This window comes from Hyperolius riggenbachi, chromosome 7 (genome assembly GCF_040937935.1).
Source record: "Hyperolius riggenbachi isolate aHypRig1 chromosome 7, aHypRig1.pri, whole genome shotgun sequence".
Lineage (NCBI taxonomy): Eukaryota > Metazoa > Chordata > Amphibia > Anura > Hyperoliidae > Hyperolius > Hyperolius riggenbachi.
In genome coordinates, this window is record NC_090652.1 from 33702844 (window position 1) to 33721838 (window position 18995).

Below are 18995 nucleotides of genomic sequence, written 5' to 3' on the forward strand. Positions count from 1 at the left end.
TAACACCTCTTTTTTTTTTTATAAAGGTACTATGGTAGATCAATGGGAATAATTTGTTAGTACATAGATGGGTTTTTTTTGGCAGTAGGTGTGTCTCCTGGGCGAAGAGTATTTGGGTTTTGTGTTTAATGATCTCATTCCACAGAAGATGTCTTTTAAAGGGGGAGTTCAGGCCTCGGACATTAATGGAGGAAATTTTTAATGGCATACCAGGATAGAGTCAGCGTTTAAAAGTAGGGTTAATCTCAGGTGAGTATAACATGTAGCTGAAGCGGAAACGATATAATTGTACCTGTTAGGAGGAAATAGGTTAGTTAACACAATCTGCCAAGAATTATTAGAAACAAACTTAGAATACCCATAAAACAGATTCAGGTAGGTATTGAACAGAAGAGTTGTGCTTATGTAAAAAGAAAGCAAAAAAAAGTCACAGGACCTACTAGGTCTATGTATGTGGGAGTAGGGGTTTGTAGGTTCTCCCTGTCACTAGTATGGGAGAGTAAACCCCAAAGAAAGCGCAGTAAAGAGGTACTGAGTAGGACCAGAGTTCGATGTCCTACATTGTGGGGGAGGGCAGGTATATACCTGGATGATCTCATGGTTCTTGATATGAGAAAAGAGAACAAAAAGTTAGCCAGGGGAGAACAGGGACCGGCTTATGATGAGACTGTCTGCCAATCCTGATGAATCTTGGAAGAGACAGGATTCTTTGATGGGATAGGGGAGTCTTCTTGCAACTGTATTTTCAGTGTTTTCAGCAGATTGCGGCCTGCAGGCATATTAAGAATGGAGTATTGTTGATCCCGTATTGAAAAGATTATTTTTGTGGGGAAGCCCCATTTATATGGAACATTTGCTGCCCTCAGAGCTGTGGTGATCGGTTTTAGTTCTTTGCGGAGGTGCAGGGTTTGTTGGGAGAGATCTGCAAATACTTTGATTTTATCAAAAGGCTCAGGAAGGGAGCCTTTTTTACGGATGGAAAACAGCAGATTGTCCTTAACATGATAGCAGAGGTAGCGTACAATGACATCACGCGGAATATGTGCCGCTAAGTGTGCGGGTTTGGGGAGACGGTGGGCTCTGTCGATGATTAATTCTGTATCTGTGGCATCAGGCAGGGTAGCTTTAGTGATATTCTGGATAAAGGACCTCAAATCATTTGTAGAAACGTTTTCTGGGATTCCTCTAAATTTAATATTGTTTCTCCTTGATCTGTCTTCAAGGTCTGCGGATTTTGTTTTAAGCCACTTTATGTCACTGGAGTGGGAATCAGAGACATCTACCATGGTGTTATGTTCTCTGACTAGATCTGAGACCGTGTGCTCCACTTCGTCCACTCTGTCTCCTAGGGCATTTAAATCAGTGTGGACGGAGGAGGTTATAGCAGAGATGTCTATTAATAAGGAGGATCTGAAAGATGTAAGGATCTCCTTAATGAACGCTTGAGAGGCTGTTTGCTCTGATGCTGGGAAGTCAGCAAATGAGGCCATGGCCTGTAAGCTTGGGGAAGGGCTGCGTGACTGAGTGCTTACCGTCTCTCCTGCAGTGTTCTCTTCCAGTCGTGGCTTTGTTCTGACTGGGCTGCTTGTCGGGGATATGCTTTGCAGGTCTTGCGACTGGATCTTGCGACTGTTGTGCTGGTCTTGCGACTGTTGTGCTGGACGCACTTGCAGCGTTGTTTGGGTGCTCTGGAGCGGCATCTCCTTGCAAGGCGGCGCCATTTTGGATCGCTCGGGCAGGCCTGTGTGTTTTCTGCCCGCAATAATTTGTGAGCTTCTGTGGCTTCAGCGCTGTTAATTTGCGCTTCTTCACTTTATCCAGCTCTGTCTCCATCTCCTCTGACTGGCGGGAGGTATTAGAGGCGGATTGGGCCATGCTTTGTGCCGTTTTAGGTAAGCTGGAGCCGGAGCAGCTCTTTCACGCGTCCGTCCTGTCTCGCGTCGTGGCCACGCCCCCCTCTTTGTGAAACATTTTTAAATAACATTTTAAATGTTATATTTACTGATGACTGAAAAGCATATGAAGATCATATTCATACTAAATGTACCTTTAAAAAAAAAAAAAAATATGTGCACTTTATTCAATTCACTTTTTGTATTATGAGTATTTTCTTACTTTCTGGTGGCTTGAAGGGCATTTTATTGATTAAGGTGTAAAAATATATCCTAGGAGAAAGCTTAAAGGAAACCTGAGATGAGTGAAAAGTAAAAATTCATACATACCTGGGGCTTCCTCCAGCCCCCCTCAGCCTGATCGCTCCCTCAACATCCTCTGCCTCCTGGATCCTCCGCTATTGCTCTCGGTAATGTCGTGAGTTGGGGCTTACTGTGCATGGGCAGCTTGCCTGTACCGCATGCCCCATCCCCTACGACTAACTCTGACTGGCCAAATTTACCAGGAGGCTTGAGGAAAATCCAGGAGACAGAGGAGGGTGGCAAGGAAGGGTTCAAACCAAAGGGGGCTGGAGGAAGCCCCGGTATGTATGAATTTTTACTTTTGATTCATCTCAGGCACACTTTAAACACTTAACAACCAGCCGGCGGCTGGTCTTTCCTGTATTTCCATGGAAACGTTCCATGTCAGTTCACGGAGGGAGTCTTCGTGGACAGCCTGCGAGCCTCCGATCGCGGCTCGCAGGTTAAATGTAAACACGCGAGGAAGAAATCCCCTGTCTTTACATCATACGGTGCTGCTGATCTGTGCTGGGGGCTGGAGTGCCCACGCAGCACAGAACATAGAAAAATGCTGTGGACCTTAAGTGGTTAAAGGAGCATTATGGTTAAAACAGGCCTACTAGGATAACGCTGTCAGCTTGAAAGGTTAGAGAGCATATGCAGAGATCCTGCCTATCGCATTCCAAACTATTGCGAGCTGTCCTCTCCCTCTGCTGACTGTGCTGTAACAGCCTCTGCTGAAACTGTGCTGTAATTGTATTTCTCCCTGCTGACACTGAATGGGAGATGCAGGCTGTTTAGCAAGTGCTGGTGAAAATCACAGCATGGGGAGCAGACAGAGCCGAACCCAGTGTAAACAAGTAATTTATCTTGCTTACTTCTTTATTTACATTTCTTCTCCAGCACTCGCTGAGTAGACTTAGCCTGCATTCCAATGTCCTGTACAGATTCATCAGAGACAGCTGTTACATCGCACCAGAGGTGGAGAACGTGCAGAATTAATGCATATGCTGCCTAAAACCTTTCAAGTAGACATTAAAAAATGCTTAAAGAACAACTATCAAAGATACAGTTTTTCTGTAAACCCCACATACCTATAGAGCTTTTAGCCAGGAACACTAAGATGCTTTTCAGAGGTCTCTCAGCACAGCCTGTGTGAAAATAGCCGTGTTTACCTGCTGTTTTGTAACAATTTTGGGTCGGCATTGGGTTGGGGACGGGGGGTTAGGGATAGGGGGGTCAGGGTTAGGGCTTAGCTAGAGCTGAACTGTAACCTGGCTGTAAACTGTTTACTTTACACTGTGTGGCAGAGAGAGACACACACACAGAGCTTCAGCTGTTGATTACTTACACACATTTGAAGCTATATTTCTGCTTTCTATCATTCTGAACAGATTCCAGTCACAGTATTAGAGCCAGTGAAGATTGTTTCTGTATGTTGGATATGCTGGGCATAGTCCTCCATAGTAATGCCCACAGTGAGAACTGTTCACTGTAAATGTCATTTTCTTCCAATAAAAAAAAGCATTTGCACTGCTATTTGCTAGTAATTACTGGAAATATATGTGGTATTTAGAATTTTAGTTAACTTTGATAGTTGTCCTTTAATATCTGATCCTCCTAATATTAGGTACATGCTACCAGGGTTATCCCAGTATCCAATGTTCGCCATAGTGCCCTTTTAAAGGACAACTATAACGAGAGGGATATGGAGGCTGACATATTTATTCCCTTTTAAGCAATACAAGTTGCCTGGCTATTCTGCTTTTCTTCTTTTTCTAAAACTTTTTGCAATTGACTCTGAACCCTGCATATGTAGATCAGGTGTTTCTGACAATATTGTCAGATCTGACATTATTAACTGCATGCTTATTTCTGGTGTTATTCAAACACTACTACAGCCAAATAGATAATCAGGGGTGCCAGGCAACTAGTTTTGTATAAAAGGAAATAAATATGGCAGCTGCCATGTGCTACTCACTTCAGTTGTCCTGTAAGAGAAACAGTGAATTGAATAAGACCCATTGGCCCATACGCAATTCTTTTTTTCTTCTAAGTTTTCTCCTAGGTGAACTTTTTTTAAAGGGAACCTAAACTGAGAAGGAGATGGATTTTTCCTTTTAAAATAATACCAGCTGCCTGACTTTCCTGTTGATCCTGTGTCTCTAATACTTTTAGTCACAGCCCCTGAACAAGCATGCAGATCAGGTGATGTGACTGAAGTCAGACTGGATTAGCTGCATGCTTGTTTCAGGTGTGTGATTCAGCCATTAGTGCAGCCAGAGAGACCAGCAGGGCTGCCAAGCAACTGGTATTATTTAAAAGGAAACATCCATATCCCTCTTAATTAAGGATCCCTTTAAAATAAGTTTTTAGCACGTTGCAAATGAAAAGTACCAAAAAGTAGATGCAAAACTATTTTAAGTATTTTCTTAGCATTTTATTATGGAGTTTGAAAATATCACTTAGGTGAAAACTCAGGAGAAAAACTGAATTGAATCAGGCCCATTGTATTTTTGCAAGATACACATTTCTTTCATCCATGACCTTTTCAATTCCAACGCCTTCACCTTCTTTGGGGTCAAGAAACATGGCTGACGCCTTCTGACACGGTCTCACCTGCCGCCCTCTCTTATGGGGGATTCCACTTTAGTCACACGCCTAGAAGTGGGAATAAACATGGCGGTGGTGTGGGCATGTAGATTTGGAGTTTTTTTTCTTACTAAATAATACAAACTATCACTTAAAACTGCATTTTGTGATCAATTATGTTATCTTTGACTAATAGTTAACGGTTTTTGATGAGCAGAAACATTTAAATGTGACAAACATGCAAAAGAATAAGAAATCAGGAAGGGGGCAAATAGTTTTTCACACCACTGTAGATGCTCCTTCAAGCCACTCACCCCCATTCCTTCTCTTTCTCTACCTTCCTTTGAAGTCCATGCAGTCCGTCTATACTCTCCCTCTAACCTCCAGATTGCAATAATCTACTTCCCTCCGGGCCCTGCTTCCTTCTTCCTAGATCACTTCTCTGCATGGCTCCTCCAGTTCTTGTCCTCCGATATCCCTACCATCATTATGGGCGACTTTAACATTTATGTTGACACCAACAATTCTGCCGCCACTAAACTTCTGTCACTTACTTCCTCCTACGGCCTATCTCAGTGGTCCACTGCTCCAACTCACTCTAATGGTCATACACTTGACCTCATATTCACTCATCTCTGTTCTATCACTGATTTCACTAATTCTCCTCTCCCGCTCTCTGATCATAACCTACTAAACTTCTCTCTCTCCTCCTCTCTTCCTACCACCCTGCCTCAAGCACGCTCATATACACGCAGGAACTACCGCAACATAGACATGCAATCTGTCTCTGATGCCTTGGCACCTCTCCTCACACAACCATTCACTGACCCTGACTCAGCAGCTGCACACTATCACTGCTCAATCACGCAAGTCATGGATGAAATCGCACCCCTCACCAATGTCCGCCCACATCGTATCAGTCGCCAACCCTGGCTGGCCAAAGCTACTAAACAGCTAAAGGGGTGCTCTAGGGTAGCTGAACGCCGTTGGAGAAAAACTAATACTAATGAGGATTTCATTACTTACAAAAAAAGAGTTGAACAAGTTTAAAACCGCTCTCTCTTCTGCAAAACAATCATACTTCTCCTCCCTCATATCCACCCACTTTCACAATCCAAAGCACCTGTTCAGTACTTTCAACTCCCTTCTCCGTCCACCCCCTCCTCCTCCTCCTTCATGCTTATCAGCTGAAGAATTTGCAACATACTTTACAGATAAAATTGCAAAAGTCCATAGTGTGTTTTCCACGCAGACATCAAACTCCATCTCCACTCCTCTTGTTGACTGCTCTCTTTCCAGTTTCTCTCCACTCTCCGAACATTCACTCTCTTCCTTTATCTCCAAATCCCATTTAACCACCTGTTCTTTGGATCCTATCCCATCACATCTCATTCCACAGCTATTCACATCCCTCATCCCTGCCCTAACATCGCTGTTTAACCTATCCCTCTCCACCGGAATTTTTCCATCCTCACTCAAGAGGGCTGTTGTAACACCACTGCTTAAAAAACCATCTCTAGACCCCACCGAACTTGCTAACTACCGCCCAGTGTCACTTCTTCCATTTGCATCTAAATTACTTGAACGCCACATTCATGCTGAACTAAGTCAGTATTTATCTGCAAATTCCTTGCTTGATCAGTTCCAATCTGGCTTCCGGCCAAACCACTCCACAGAAACAGCCCTCACCAAAGTAGCTAATGATCTCCTCACAGCTAAATCCAAAGGCTATTATTCCATACTCATCCTTCTAGATCTGTCATCAGCATTCGACACTGTCGACCACACTCTACTCCTACAGATCCATTCATCTATAGGAATAAAGGACCTCTCTCTCTCCTGGATATATTCCTACCTCTCTGGAAGGTCTTTCACTGTTTCTTATTGAGATCAGGCCTCCTCTTCACATCCTCTGTCTGTAGGGGTACCTCAAGGCTCTGGTCTCGGTCCCCTCCTCTTCTCCATCTACATGCACGGTCTTGGTAACTTAATCAGCTCATTTAGTTTCCAATACCACCTATATGCAGACGATACACAACTGTACCTCTCGGTGCCAGACCTTAACTCCCTCCTCACACGGGTTCCCGATTGCCTGTTCGCTATTTCCTCTTTCATGTCCTCTCGCTTCTTAAAACCTAATATGAATAAAACTGAACTAATAGTCTTTCCACCATCCCTGTCCACCCCTTTGCTTGATATTACAATAAATGTTAACAACACGTCTATAACATCAGTTCCCAAAGCACGGTGCTTGGGGGTAATATTTTATTCTTCTCTCTTATTTACTCCTCACATTAACTCCCTAACCATCTCCTGCCATTTCCAACTAAAAAACATAGCACGTATCTGACCTTTTCTCTCCCATGACACAACCAAAATGTTAGTACATGCTCTTATTATATCTCGATTGGACTATTGCAATATATTGCTTGGTGGAGTTCCAACTAACCGACTAACACCGCTCAATTCTGTACTGAACTCTGCTGCTCGACTCATTCATCTCTCCTCTCGCTCTTCCTCTGCTGACCCTCTCTGTCAAGCTCTTCACTGGCTACCAATTAATGAGAGGAGTCAGTTCAAACTCTTAACCCTAACCTACAAAGCTCTCCACAATCTCTCTCCCCTGTACATCTCCTCACTAGTCTCCAGATACCAACCCAACCGCAATCTCAGATCTGCACACGAGCTTCTTCTATCCTCTTCTACAATTACCTCCTCACATTCACGTGTACAAGACTTCTCACGTGCCTCACCCCTCCTCTGGAATGCCCTTCCACAACACATCCGCCACTCTCCCACCTTTGAAATCTTTAAACGCTCCCTCAAAACCCACCTTTTCCGACAAGCATATTCTCTAGCTTAGGCCATGCACCCACTAAATAACCTAATTACGCACTGCCTGTACATATACTGTATACTTCCCCACCTCTTGTTTCCACCCCATTCCTTTAGATTGTAAGCTCACAAGGGCAGGGCTCTCACCCTTTTGTGTCATGGAATGTTATTAATTTAATTGCTTGCACACTGTTAGAAATTTATACATTTTAGTCATCATGTTAAATCAAATTGTAATCAGCAGTGCTGTATCTTGTATCAGTGTTCATATTTGATGTATATCATTGTCTGCATCATTATGTATCCCTTGTTTGTTTTCTTACATTGTACAGCGCCACGGAATATGTTGGCGCTTTATAAATAAATAATAATAATAATTTCCATGAAAATTAGATCTTTCATGAAAATATCTGTTGATTTTTGACAAAAATGTGTTGTTGTTGTTGTTGTTTTTTTTTGTTATGTCTGTATACTTTTATGGCCATTCTTGTATTTGCGAAAATTATGGTAAACAAAAATTGTCATATTTTCTATGAATACTGATGAATAATCATTAACATTTATTTTCAGACAGTGAAATCCAGATGACATGGCTTCCTCTGAGATGGCATCACAGGTGGCTAAACATCTGAAGAATACACTTACAGATGTCCTTGAAATGGACTTTGAGGACTGTTATGATCAGCTGAGATCTATGAGTGTGATGGTCCAGCAGGAGTATAGAAGTCTGTATGCTAATGAGGAACACAGGCAGAGAATGGACAAACTGACAGATGTCACGCTGTACAACGGAGATGAGGCCGGTGAGGAGTTCCTGGATCATCTTGAGAACATGGTTCACAAGCTCCCTGCCTGCCTGAATGAGTCCTCCATACACAGTAAGTTACCTTTGCTAGTGACATGGCATGTGTTGAGCAGATTAGCCAAACCAAACCAGAAACAAGTGTGAATTCACAGATCCGATCAACAGAGATGGTCAAAATTGATGAAATCTGGTTTTGGAATCCACTCACGCGTTTGAGCTTCAACTTTTCTGTCTAAAGGCATGATAGTCTATAGCGCAAACCTTGCAACTTAATTGCAACTTAATGCATACATGTAGAGAACAAGTGCCCTAAATACCCTAAAGGTCCATACACACGTCGGATTTTTTTAAACGACAGGTGGTTTGGACGTCCCGTCGTTCAGTCGTTCGGACGCCAAATCGGGCGTGTGTACAGTCCGTCGTTCAGCTGATAAGACTGGTTTTGAGCGATCCGCCTGGCGGATCGCTCAAAACTAGTCTTATCAGCCGAACGACGGGCTGTACACACGCCCGATTTGGCGTCCGGACGACTGAACGACGGGACGTCCAAACGACCCGTCCTTTAAAAAAATCTTACGTGTGTATGGGCCTTAACCCTCCTGGCGGTTTGTCAAAATCCGCCAGGGGGCAGCAAATACGTTTTATAAAAAAAATAATTTTTTTTTTCATGTAGCGAGACGAGGTCTCGCTACATGATAGCCGCTGCTCAGCGGCATCCCCCCAGCCCCTCCGATCGCCGCCGGCGATCGGAGATCAGGAGATCCCGTTCAAAGAACGGGATCTCCTGGAGGGCTTCCCCCGTCGCCATGGCGACGGGGCGGGATGACGTCACCGACGTCATCGACGTTGTGACGTCAAAGGGGACTCCGATCCACCCCACAGCGCTGCCTGGCACTGATTGGCCAGGCAGCGCACGGGGTCTGGGGGGGGGGCTGCGGCGACGCGTATAGCGGCGGATCGGCGGGTAGCAGCGGCGATCGGGCACTGCACACAGCTAGCAAAGTGCTAGCTGAGTGCAGCAAAAAAAAAATTATGCAAATCGGCCCAGCGGGGCCTGAGCGGTGCCTCCCGGCAGCATAGCCCGTGCTCAGCACGGGCTTACCGCCAGGGAGGTTAATGCTTGCCCTGTATACTTGGGGCTAATCCCCTTGAAAAGCTCATTACACACTTCTTACTAGTAAGTGTTTCTTTTATTATTACGTGTATTGATCTAATGATAACACAATGGAGCGCTCCTCCATCTGTGTTTTTTTTTTTTTTTGTAATCACATTATCACCATTCAGCTGGATCGAGGAGCAGCTGTTGTGGAGTGTGGTTTACCGACAACTGTCTGTAAGTGATGAGCACAAGATTTCACATCACACCTATTTCCGGTTAACATCAACAAATAACATTTGTAAAGTGCTTTTTTCCATAGGACTCAAAGCGCATAAGCATGGCTCAGACCAATAATTGGTTGATTGGTAAATTGTGGTACAGGGGAAGAATTCTACAAGTCCACAAATGCCAGGGTAAACAGGTGGCTTTTCAGTCTGGATTTGAATAGCTCCAGGGATGGGGCTGTCTTTACTGGATGTGGAAGGGGGTTCCAAAGGGTAGAGACAGCATGACAGAAAGCTCTGGCTCCAAAGGATTTGATGTGGGCTCTGGGAGTGACCAAGTTTTTGGATTCTGCTAATCTGAGGTTATGAGGGGTGTGTTGCAGTTTCAGCAAGTCCTTCATGTATCCAGGGCCCAAATTGTTAACAGTCCATTCTTGAAGCATATTCTCCATTTTACTGGTAGCCAGTGGAGTGAGCGAATAATCGGTGTAATGTGACAGTGGCAAAGCTGGTTTGTTAGTAATCCATCAGCACCATTCTGTACTAGTTGCAGGCAGAACAGGTCCTTGTTTGGGAGGCCTGCATAGAGGGCATTGCAGTAGTCCAGCTGTGATGTCTATGCATGCTGCATATCATTCACATGGACACTGTAACAAAAAGGAAACCTTTTTGTAGATCAAAGCATGGGGATGCAGCTGACTTGAAAATTGAAGCAATGTCACTCCCCTACAAGGCTTCAAAAAAGCATTTTCCTACCAAAACTTTAAAATTGATGTTCAAAAAAACCTGTAAGGCCTTTTAAAAATAAGATAAATACATTTTGGTCTGTTCCCACAAAGACCTTTGACCTACATTTGGTGACTACAGGAATTAGTTATGGCAAATTCTATATCTGCATTTAAAGGAGGCTTAGATGCTTTCCTTGCATTGAAAGACCTCAATGGCTATAATTACTAGGTAATGCCCAGTGGTTTTGATCCAGGGATTTTATCTGATTGCCATCTGGAGTCGGGAAGGAATTTTTTTCCCATTTGGGGCTAATTGGACCATGCCTTGTAAGGGTTTTTTTGCCTTCCTCTGGATCAACAGGGATATGTGAGGGAGCAGGCTGGTGTTGTACTTTATACTGGTTGAACTCGATGGACGTATGTCTTTTTTTAACTAAAATAACTATGTAACTATGTCAGTCTCCATACTTCTTGCTTCAGGTTCCCTTTAAATGCAAACATTGAACAGAAATGATACAGCAAATTGTGGCATTCTGAATCAGAATAGCAAAAGCCACCACAGTGTCACCTTCCTGTGTCCCTTCACTAGTTTGAAGAAATGTTCAGTTTTCTCATTGCCCCCAATGCAGTGCTTCAGCTTCTGTTTCTGTTTCACTGGGCTTAGGAAAAATTTCTGCAGAACCAAAGTTTCAGTTCATTCAGTGGATCATGTGAACACCTGTTCACATGATCCGCTGAACACTGGATCCAGTTTTATCCGTTAGGATCCGTTCCATTTCGATCTGAAAACGGAATGTTTTTTTACCACCATTGTAAACCGGGCCTAAAAGAGGGAGGACAGATGAGTCCACAGAAGAGAGATGGCTGGGAGATGAAGATCAATATTCAGGCCTCATTCTGAAATGTGTTGTATTACCGTCATTTCCGCTGTATAAAGGCTGCCATACTCTGGTCGATTGCCACCAGATCGACCAGCAGATAGATCCCTCTGTGATCGAATTTGATCAAAGAGGGATCTATTGGCTGCCTACACTGCAAACAGATTTTGAATCGATTTCACTATGAAACCGATTCACAATCTGTGGAGCTGCCGCTATAGCCACTCGCCCCTCCCCCACCTCCGCATACATTACCTGATCCAGCCGGCGCAAGTCCCCTGGTCTCCGCTGTCTCTTCTCTGCTCTGGGTTCCAGGGCTCCAACTTCACTTTACTTTACTTCCTGCCGGGGGAAGTTTAAACAGTAGAGGGCGCTCTACTGTTTAAACTTCCTGTTGGGAGAGGAAGTAAGTGAAGCCAGCGGGGACACGTGGCGGTGGAACAGGTAATGTATTGCCGCTAGCATCGGTCATCGGCCATTCGAACGCTGCTATCGTCACACTCCCGACCCACCGGCGATCGAGCAAAATCTTCCGCATGGATAGATCGACGGGAACGATCGATTTCGGATGGAAATCGATTGTTCGGTCAGCGTTTGTGCAACGATTTCACAGCAGATTCAATCACAGTGATCGAATCTGCTGTATATCGGCGGGAAAATCATCAACTGTATGGGCCCCTTAAGACAGTCCGGAATGTAGGACACACCTAGGATTAGAGGGCAAAAACCAGGTGATAAAATAAATATATACTAAACCTGGTGTGCCCACATTGCAGGAGCATCTTGTACATGTTCTCCCCCAAATGGTATCCTCCTGTGTCCTCCATGTGTCCCTTATGTGTCCTTTATGAGTCCATGGGCTTGATTCACAAAGCTGTGCAAACTGTTTAGCACGGGTGTGCTAAACAGTTAGCACGTGAAGTGCCGTTCACGGAGTTTTGCACGCGCAAAGTGCTGCGATTCGCACGATCACGGACTTTTGCGCGCGCAATTTGCCGTGATTCGCGTGAATTCATGGCAAATTGCATATTTACAGCATATTATATACAACCAGCATTTTTTTTACTAGAACATCATTCAAACGGTTATACACAGGACTTGAGAGTTCAGTGCAGAAAAATATGGACGCATCCGAAGTGTAGATAGATAATATTATCTTGTGTTTACTTAATTGTATCAGGTAAGGAATGTGACACTTTCTCTGACTGTGTGGAAGCTCCTGGACACAGACAGACACTCAAAGCAATTCTGCCTTCAATACATAATAAATAAAACTAGTTATGAATAAAATTCAAAGTAGCTCTAAAAGCAAAAAACTGTACTTTTGGGAACCTGTAATTTATAAATGAATAATAATACTTATAAACAAATGCAAATATGATAACTGTATGGCATATAAAAAGTAGGAAACATGTTTTTATTGAATATTATGTCAGGGTTTTATACTGCATTAAAGAACCACTATCACAAAAATTGTAACATTTAAAATACATATGTGCATGTACAAATAAGAAGTACATATCTGCCAGAGTAAAATGAGCCATAAATTACTTTTCTCCTATGTTGCTGTCACTTACAGTAAGTAGTAGAAGTCTGACAGGTTTTAGACTAGTCCATCTCCGCATGGGGGATTCTCAGGGTTTTATATATTTTCAAAAGCATTTCATGAATGTCAGTTGCTCCGTCCGACTGCCAAATCAGTGTGCAGTGAGCAGGGAGGCTGGCCAACATCTTTGTATAAATCCTTTTCAGGGAGTGTCTTTATAAAGGATAAAGGCCATTCTAAGGATCCCCCATGAAGAGATGAACTATTCCAAAACCAGACGGTTCTGTCAGATTTCGACTACCTACTGTAAGTGACAGCAACATAGGAGAAAAGTAATTTATGGCTTATTTTTCTCTGGAAGAAACATACTTCTTATTTGTATGGGAATACGTGTATTTTATATTTTACAATTTGATAGTGATCCTTTAAACAAGGAGTACCAGTACATATAAAATAAAGCTGAACATGCCACAGAGAGGACATTTTCCTTCTAGCCTTTGCCCTGAGCATCAGAAATAAATTTATATGCAAATTAAAAAAATATTTAAACTTAATTTAGAAAAGTTATATGTGCATGTTATGTATATTGAATGTAAATATCCTAATGAGGGCAATGTATTTACAAATATGTTTATTTTAAACCCAGGAAATCAAGAGAAGGAGGAAAAATCCACCCAGACATATCTGGACCTGGGTAAGCATGATTGCTTGTGAATTGAGAAAAAAGAACAGCTCAGCTCCAATTATGCTCCTCCACAGTCCACCGTAGTTGCAGTCATACCCCACTATAGCTCAAATCATGCTCCAGTCATGCTTCACTATAGCTCTTATCATGCTCCACCACACCTCCAATCATGTACCTACCAGACCTTCAGTCATGCTGCACCACAGTTCCAGTCATGCTGCACCACACCTCTGGTCATACTCTCACCATACTCCAGTCATAATCTCACCGCACCTCCAGTCATGTACCGACCACACCTCCAGTCATGCTCCACCACACCTCCAGTCATGTAATAATAATGGCAGTATTTGTATAGCGCCTTTCTCCTGTCGGACTCAAAGCGCTTGCGAGGCAGCCACTAGAGCGCACTCAGTAGGCAGTAGCAGTGTTAGGGAGTCTTGCCCAATGAACTCCTTACTGAATTACTGGCTTACTGAACAGGCAGAGCCGAGTTTCGAACCCAGGTCTCCCATGTCAGAGGCAGAGCCCTTAACCAGTACACCATCCAGCCATGTATGGATGTACCGACCACACCTCCAGTCATGCTCCACCACACCTCCAGTCATGCTCCACCACAGTTCCAGTCATGCTCCACCATAGCTCTAGCCATGCTCCACCACACCTCCAGTCATACTCTCACCACATCTCCAGTCAGGGGCGTAGCAATAGGGGGTGCAGAGGTAGCGACCGCATCGGGGCCCTTGGGCCAGAGGGGCCCCAAAGGGCCCTCCCTCAACTACAGTATTAGCTCTCTATTGGTCCTGTGCTCATAATAATCACTTCTATAGATACTTTGAATAGTGGTAATCATTAACAGACTGTTCCCCATCCCCTTCTTGCAACTCTGACACTGTAGTTGCCATTGGCAGGTTTTGGTGCGCCGTATCAATTGTTATGTATAGAGTGCTAGGGGGGCCCCATTGTAAAACTTGCATCGGGGCCCACAGCTCCTTAGCTACGCCACTGTCTCCAGTCATGCACCTACCAGATCTTCAAGACTAGTCTTTGTAGCACTCAGGCACTAAGTGTACAGGTTTTTGATGAAGTCAGCACCATCCATAGTAAATATAAGCTCTTTGTTTATGGTATAAATAAAGAGCTTGAAAAAGGACAGTTCTCCTGAAACAGCGGAGCTGTCGCTGGGACACAGAAACATCATGTCCTGGTTTTTTTTTTTTTTTTATCTTGAATAAAGAGCTTACATATCGTACGGATGGTGCTGACTCAATAGAAAACTCCTATCAGATCTTCAGTCATGCTCCACCACTCTTCCAGACATACTTCACCACATCTCTAGTCATGACCCCACTTCATCTCCCACCATCTCCCCGCTACACCCTCACTGTTAATGGAGCAGTCTACAGTAGGGCATCAGCTGCAACCCTACTTACATACACATTTTACCTTCTTCCTGTAGGCTTTGTCAAAATATATGTAAAAGTAGATTGGCTCGGCTCTAGGTTAAATCAAATCTGGGCCTGTTAACTCGTCTTAATGTAAAACATTTAATTATTCCCAATTACATTTGCTACATAATGAGAATCTTTGATCAGCAAACCATGATGTAGGGCCATATGCAATTCCAGGTTATAAGAAGCTCACTGCTCATCCTGTAATATTGGTGTGCTCATCATTTATGTCAATTCTGAAAGTTACACAGAAGTATGTTCATGTAATGCACAAACATTTTTATATACATATTGAAAAAAAAAAAAAAGTAAAAAAGTCCATTGATCCAGTTTTATGGTTTCACTATGTAAACCCGGAGTCCACAAAATTCAGAATTTGTTCTAGATTTAATGCAAAATTTCAGAATTTTGGCAGTTCTGACCATCCCTACTTATCACCTGAACATCGTTTGGGAGTTACAGCCAAATTAATTTGCTATAGCTGAGAACAGAAGGGCCTTACTCAGGCAAATGGTAGTCAGTCTTGTACAGCAGGAGACACTGGCAGCAATTCCAGAAGCTGCATCCAAATTAGCTAACTGCATAGATGTGCAGAGCTCGAAAAATTAGCAAATTACCCAACTTCCATTCAGAACAGGTACAGCAAAGGAGGGTGTTAGCTTCAGCAAAAATAAGATGTGCACAAATTATTCCCTACTAAACTCTTCCACGGCAATGACGTGCCCTCTCGGAAAAGGCCTAACCACTAGCCTAGCCATAAAAACATAATTCTTACCAGGTGCTGCTAGTCAGAAATGGTATACACATTTTATTTCTTTTCCAAAGGACAGAAAACAGTTGACAGCGCTCCTTGGCTGCAAATGAAATAAAATCAAGAGAGGTGTGCAGATCTCCCCAGGGACTTAAATACACACCTTGAATACAAATCATATGCAAATTATGCACTGAAGCTAATACCCTCCTTTGCTGTACCTGTTTTGAATGCAAGTTGTGTAATTTGCCCAGTAGCTAGAATGATCTACCAAAATAAAGTGCTGGTGCAGTAATAAGGGGCCAAGATGAAACAAAATGCTCACTTACATAATTGCCGCAGACTGGGTTCAGGATAATGCTGGCTGATTGGCTGCTCACCCAGTGCCCAGGCTGCTTCACAGTCTCTCTATCCCTGTGCCGTGACACTGCTGCTAGCTCAAGAAGACAAGCTGCTACAGCCTGAGCCTGCTGCCCAATGAGCCGTCATGAGTCACTCCTTCACGCTACGTTCTAAATCCCTGTGGTCAGATTCAGGAACGCACGCAGGACATGTCAGAGTTCAGGTGGTGGCTGAGTGGGGGGCGGAGTTAGAAATGGAGGGGCGGAGTCTAAGAGCCATCACACATTTTGCCCTGCATCTGCTGCAGAGGAAGGGGTGGGCATAGAGGCGGAGCAGAGCTCATTTACTCTGTGGCTATTAGTTCTTCGAGTGGAGGGGTTGTTTGGGCACGGCGGCGGGGACAAAATATGTGAATGAAAATCAGAGTCAAGCACTGCAAGTGCATCAGCCTGCAGCAATGGAGAGAAATGAATGAGAAGTCAGTGGACTGACAAGAACAGGTTCTGTCACTGTGTGGTACGAGTATATATTTCCGGGTTTCCTGTGGTGCCGCCCTGTAATGACCGCCACCCTGAGCATGCGGTTCTCCTCGCTGCATGGAAGATCCAGCCCTGACCTGGGCACACAAAAGTAAATCAAGTTACACATGGGGGAAGAGTGCACAAAACTGATGCTGAACATGGCACAGAGCCCAGCAGACAAATATATGAGTAAATTAAAAGAAATCTTTTGATTACATTTAGAACATTTTTGCAACACATTTTAATATGCAAAATGCACCTTAGACTGTATCTAGAAAATGAAATGTGTTTACAGATATGTTTTATTTTTAAACCAGAAAAAGAAAAGGAGGAAAAATCAACTCAGACGCTATCAGACCTGGGTGAGTATGCTCTTACCAACTCCTCAGAGATGTTTTTGCACCAAAATTTCCTTGTACATTTCTTATAATGTACATATTCTAGTAAATTATATGTGTTTACAAGTATGTTTTTTTTTTAAATTCAGGAAATAAACAGAAAGAGGGAAAATCAGCCCAGAAATATCTGGACCTGGGTAAGTATGCGCTTACCAAGGTTGTGGAATGAGATAGAAGGGCACCTTTTATTAAAAAATACATACCCCTTCCAATACTAGTCATGCCCCACCACATCTCCAGTCATGCCCCCACCACACCTACAGGCATGCTTCCATCACACACACCATTTTACTCCCACCATACCAGCAGCCATGCCCCCAGCACACCTGTTTTTCATGTCTCTACCACACCTCCAGTCATGCATCCACCACAACTACTGTCCTGCCTCCATTATTTCTCTCGACACCCAACACACCTACAGTCATTCCTCCACCACACCAGCATCCATGCTCCCACCATACCTACAGTCTACCCTAACCACCCCCCTGGTGGTGCCTAACCCTAAGACCCCTACGGTGGTGCCTAACCCTAAGACCCCCTGGTGGTGCCTAACCCTAAGACCCCATGGTGATGCCTAACCCTAAGACCCCTACGGTGGTGCCTAACAGGGTTGCTCGTAAACTACGCCAGTGCGAATATACGCATCGTAGTCCGCAACTACGCATTGTAGTTCATAGACGAAGTTTAAAAAACTGCTATCTTGCCTGGGGCTCCAGTTCGTCTAAATCCTTTTCTGGTCTACACTCATGAAACAGACATCAGCACATAAGCCACGGGCAAACAAGAAGAAGATCTAGGGGCACCAATCCCTTTTAAAATGTCTTGTTAAGAGTAATTAATTATACAAGCCAATGTTGCTTGTATGCAGCTAAGTCAAGGGAGGTCCTAACATACAGCATACATATTGATTTAATATTGAGGTAGGTGTGGGGTGTGTGTGCATGTGTGTGTGTGTTAGGTGTGTGTGTGTGTTAGGTGTGGTGTGTGTGTTAGATGTGGTGTGAGTGTGTGTGTGTGTGTTAGATGTGGTGTGTGTGTGTGTGTGTGTGTGTGTGTTAGATGTGGTGTGTGTGTGTGTTAGGTGTGGTGTGTGTGTAGTGTGTGTGTGTGTGTGTGTGTGTGTTAGATGTGGTGTGTGTGTGTGTTAGGTGTGGTGTGTGTGTAGTGTGTGTGTGTGTGTGTGTGTGTGTGTGTGTGTGTGTGTGTGTGTGTGTGTGTGTGCGCGCGTGTGTGGTAGGTGTGATGCGGTGTGCGTGTGGTAGGTGTGGTGTGTGTGTGTGTGTGTGGTAGGTGTGGTGTGTGTGTGTGCGTGTGTGTGTTAGGTGTGGTGTGTGCGTGTGTGTGTATGTTAGGTGTGTGTGTGTGTGTGTGTGTTAGGTGTGGTGTGTGTGGTAGGTGTGGTGTGTGTGTGTGTGTGTTAGGTGTGGTGTGTGTGTGTGTGTGTGTGTGTGTGTGTATGTGTATGTGTGTGTGTGTGTGTGTGTGTTAGGTGTGGTGTGTGTGTGTGTTAGGTGTGGTGTGTGTGTAGTATGTGTGTGTGTGTGTGTGTGTGTGTGGTAGGTGTGGTGGGTGTGTAGTATGTGTGTGTGTGTGTGTGTGTGTGTGTGTGTGTGTGTGTGTGGTAGGTGTGGTGTGTGTGTGTAGTGTGTGTGTGTAGTGTGTGTGTGTGTGTGTGTGTGTGTGTGTGGTAGGTGTGGTAGGTGTGGTAGGTGTGGTGTGTGTGTGCGTGTGTGTGTTAGGTGTGGTGTGTGTGTGTTAGGTGTGGTGTGTGTGTGTGTAGTAGGTGTGTGTAGTAAGTGTGGTGTGTGTGTGTGTTAGGTGTGGTGTGTATGTGTGTAGTAGGTGTGTGTGTGGTGTGTGTGTGTGGTGTGTGTGTGCGGGTGTGTGGTAGGTGTGGTGTGTGCGTGGTAGGTGTGGTGGGTGTGTGTGTTATGTGGTGTGTGTGTGTGTGTGTGTGTGAGTGTGAGGT

General features: G+C 44.1%; 1 protein-coding gene across 1 annotated transcript in view; it reads left to right on the forward strand.

Annotated features, from left to right (window-relative positions):
• The window catches only part of LOC137525469 (up-regulator of cell proliferation-like), a 70935-nt gene that overhangs the window by 25600 nt on the left and 26340 nt on the right, over positions 1-18995 (forward strand). Inside the window, exons 2-5 of the mRNA XM_068246569.1 lie at positions 8172-8479; positions 13528-13575; positions 16946-16990; positions 17116-17163. Coding sequence (XP_068102670.1) covers positions 8191-8479; positions 13528-13575; positions 16946-16990; positions 17116-17163 — 430 coding nt within the window. The 5' untranslated portion in view covers positions 8172-8190. The remainder of the gene's footprint in view (positions 1-8171; positions 8480-13527; positions 13576-16945; positions 16991-17115; positions 17164-18995) is intronic.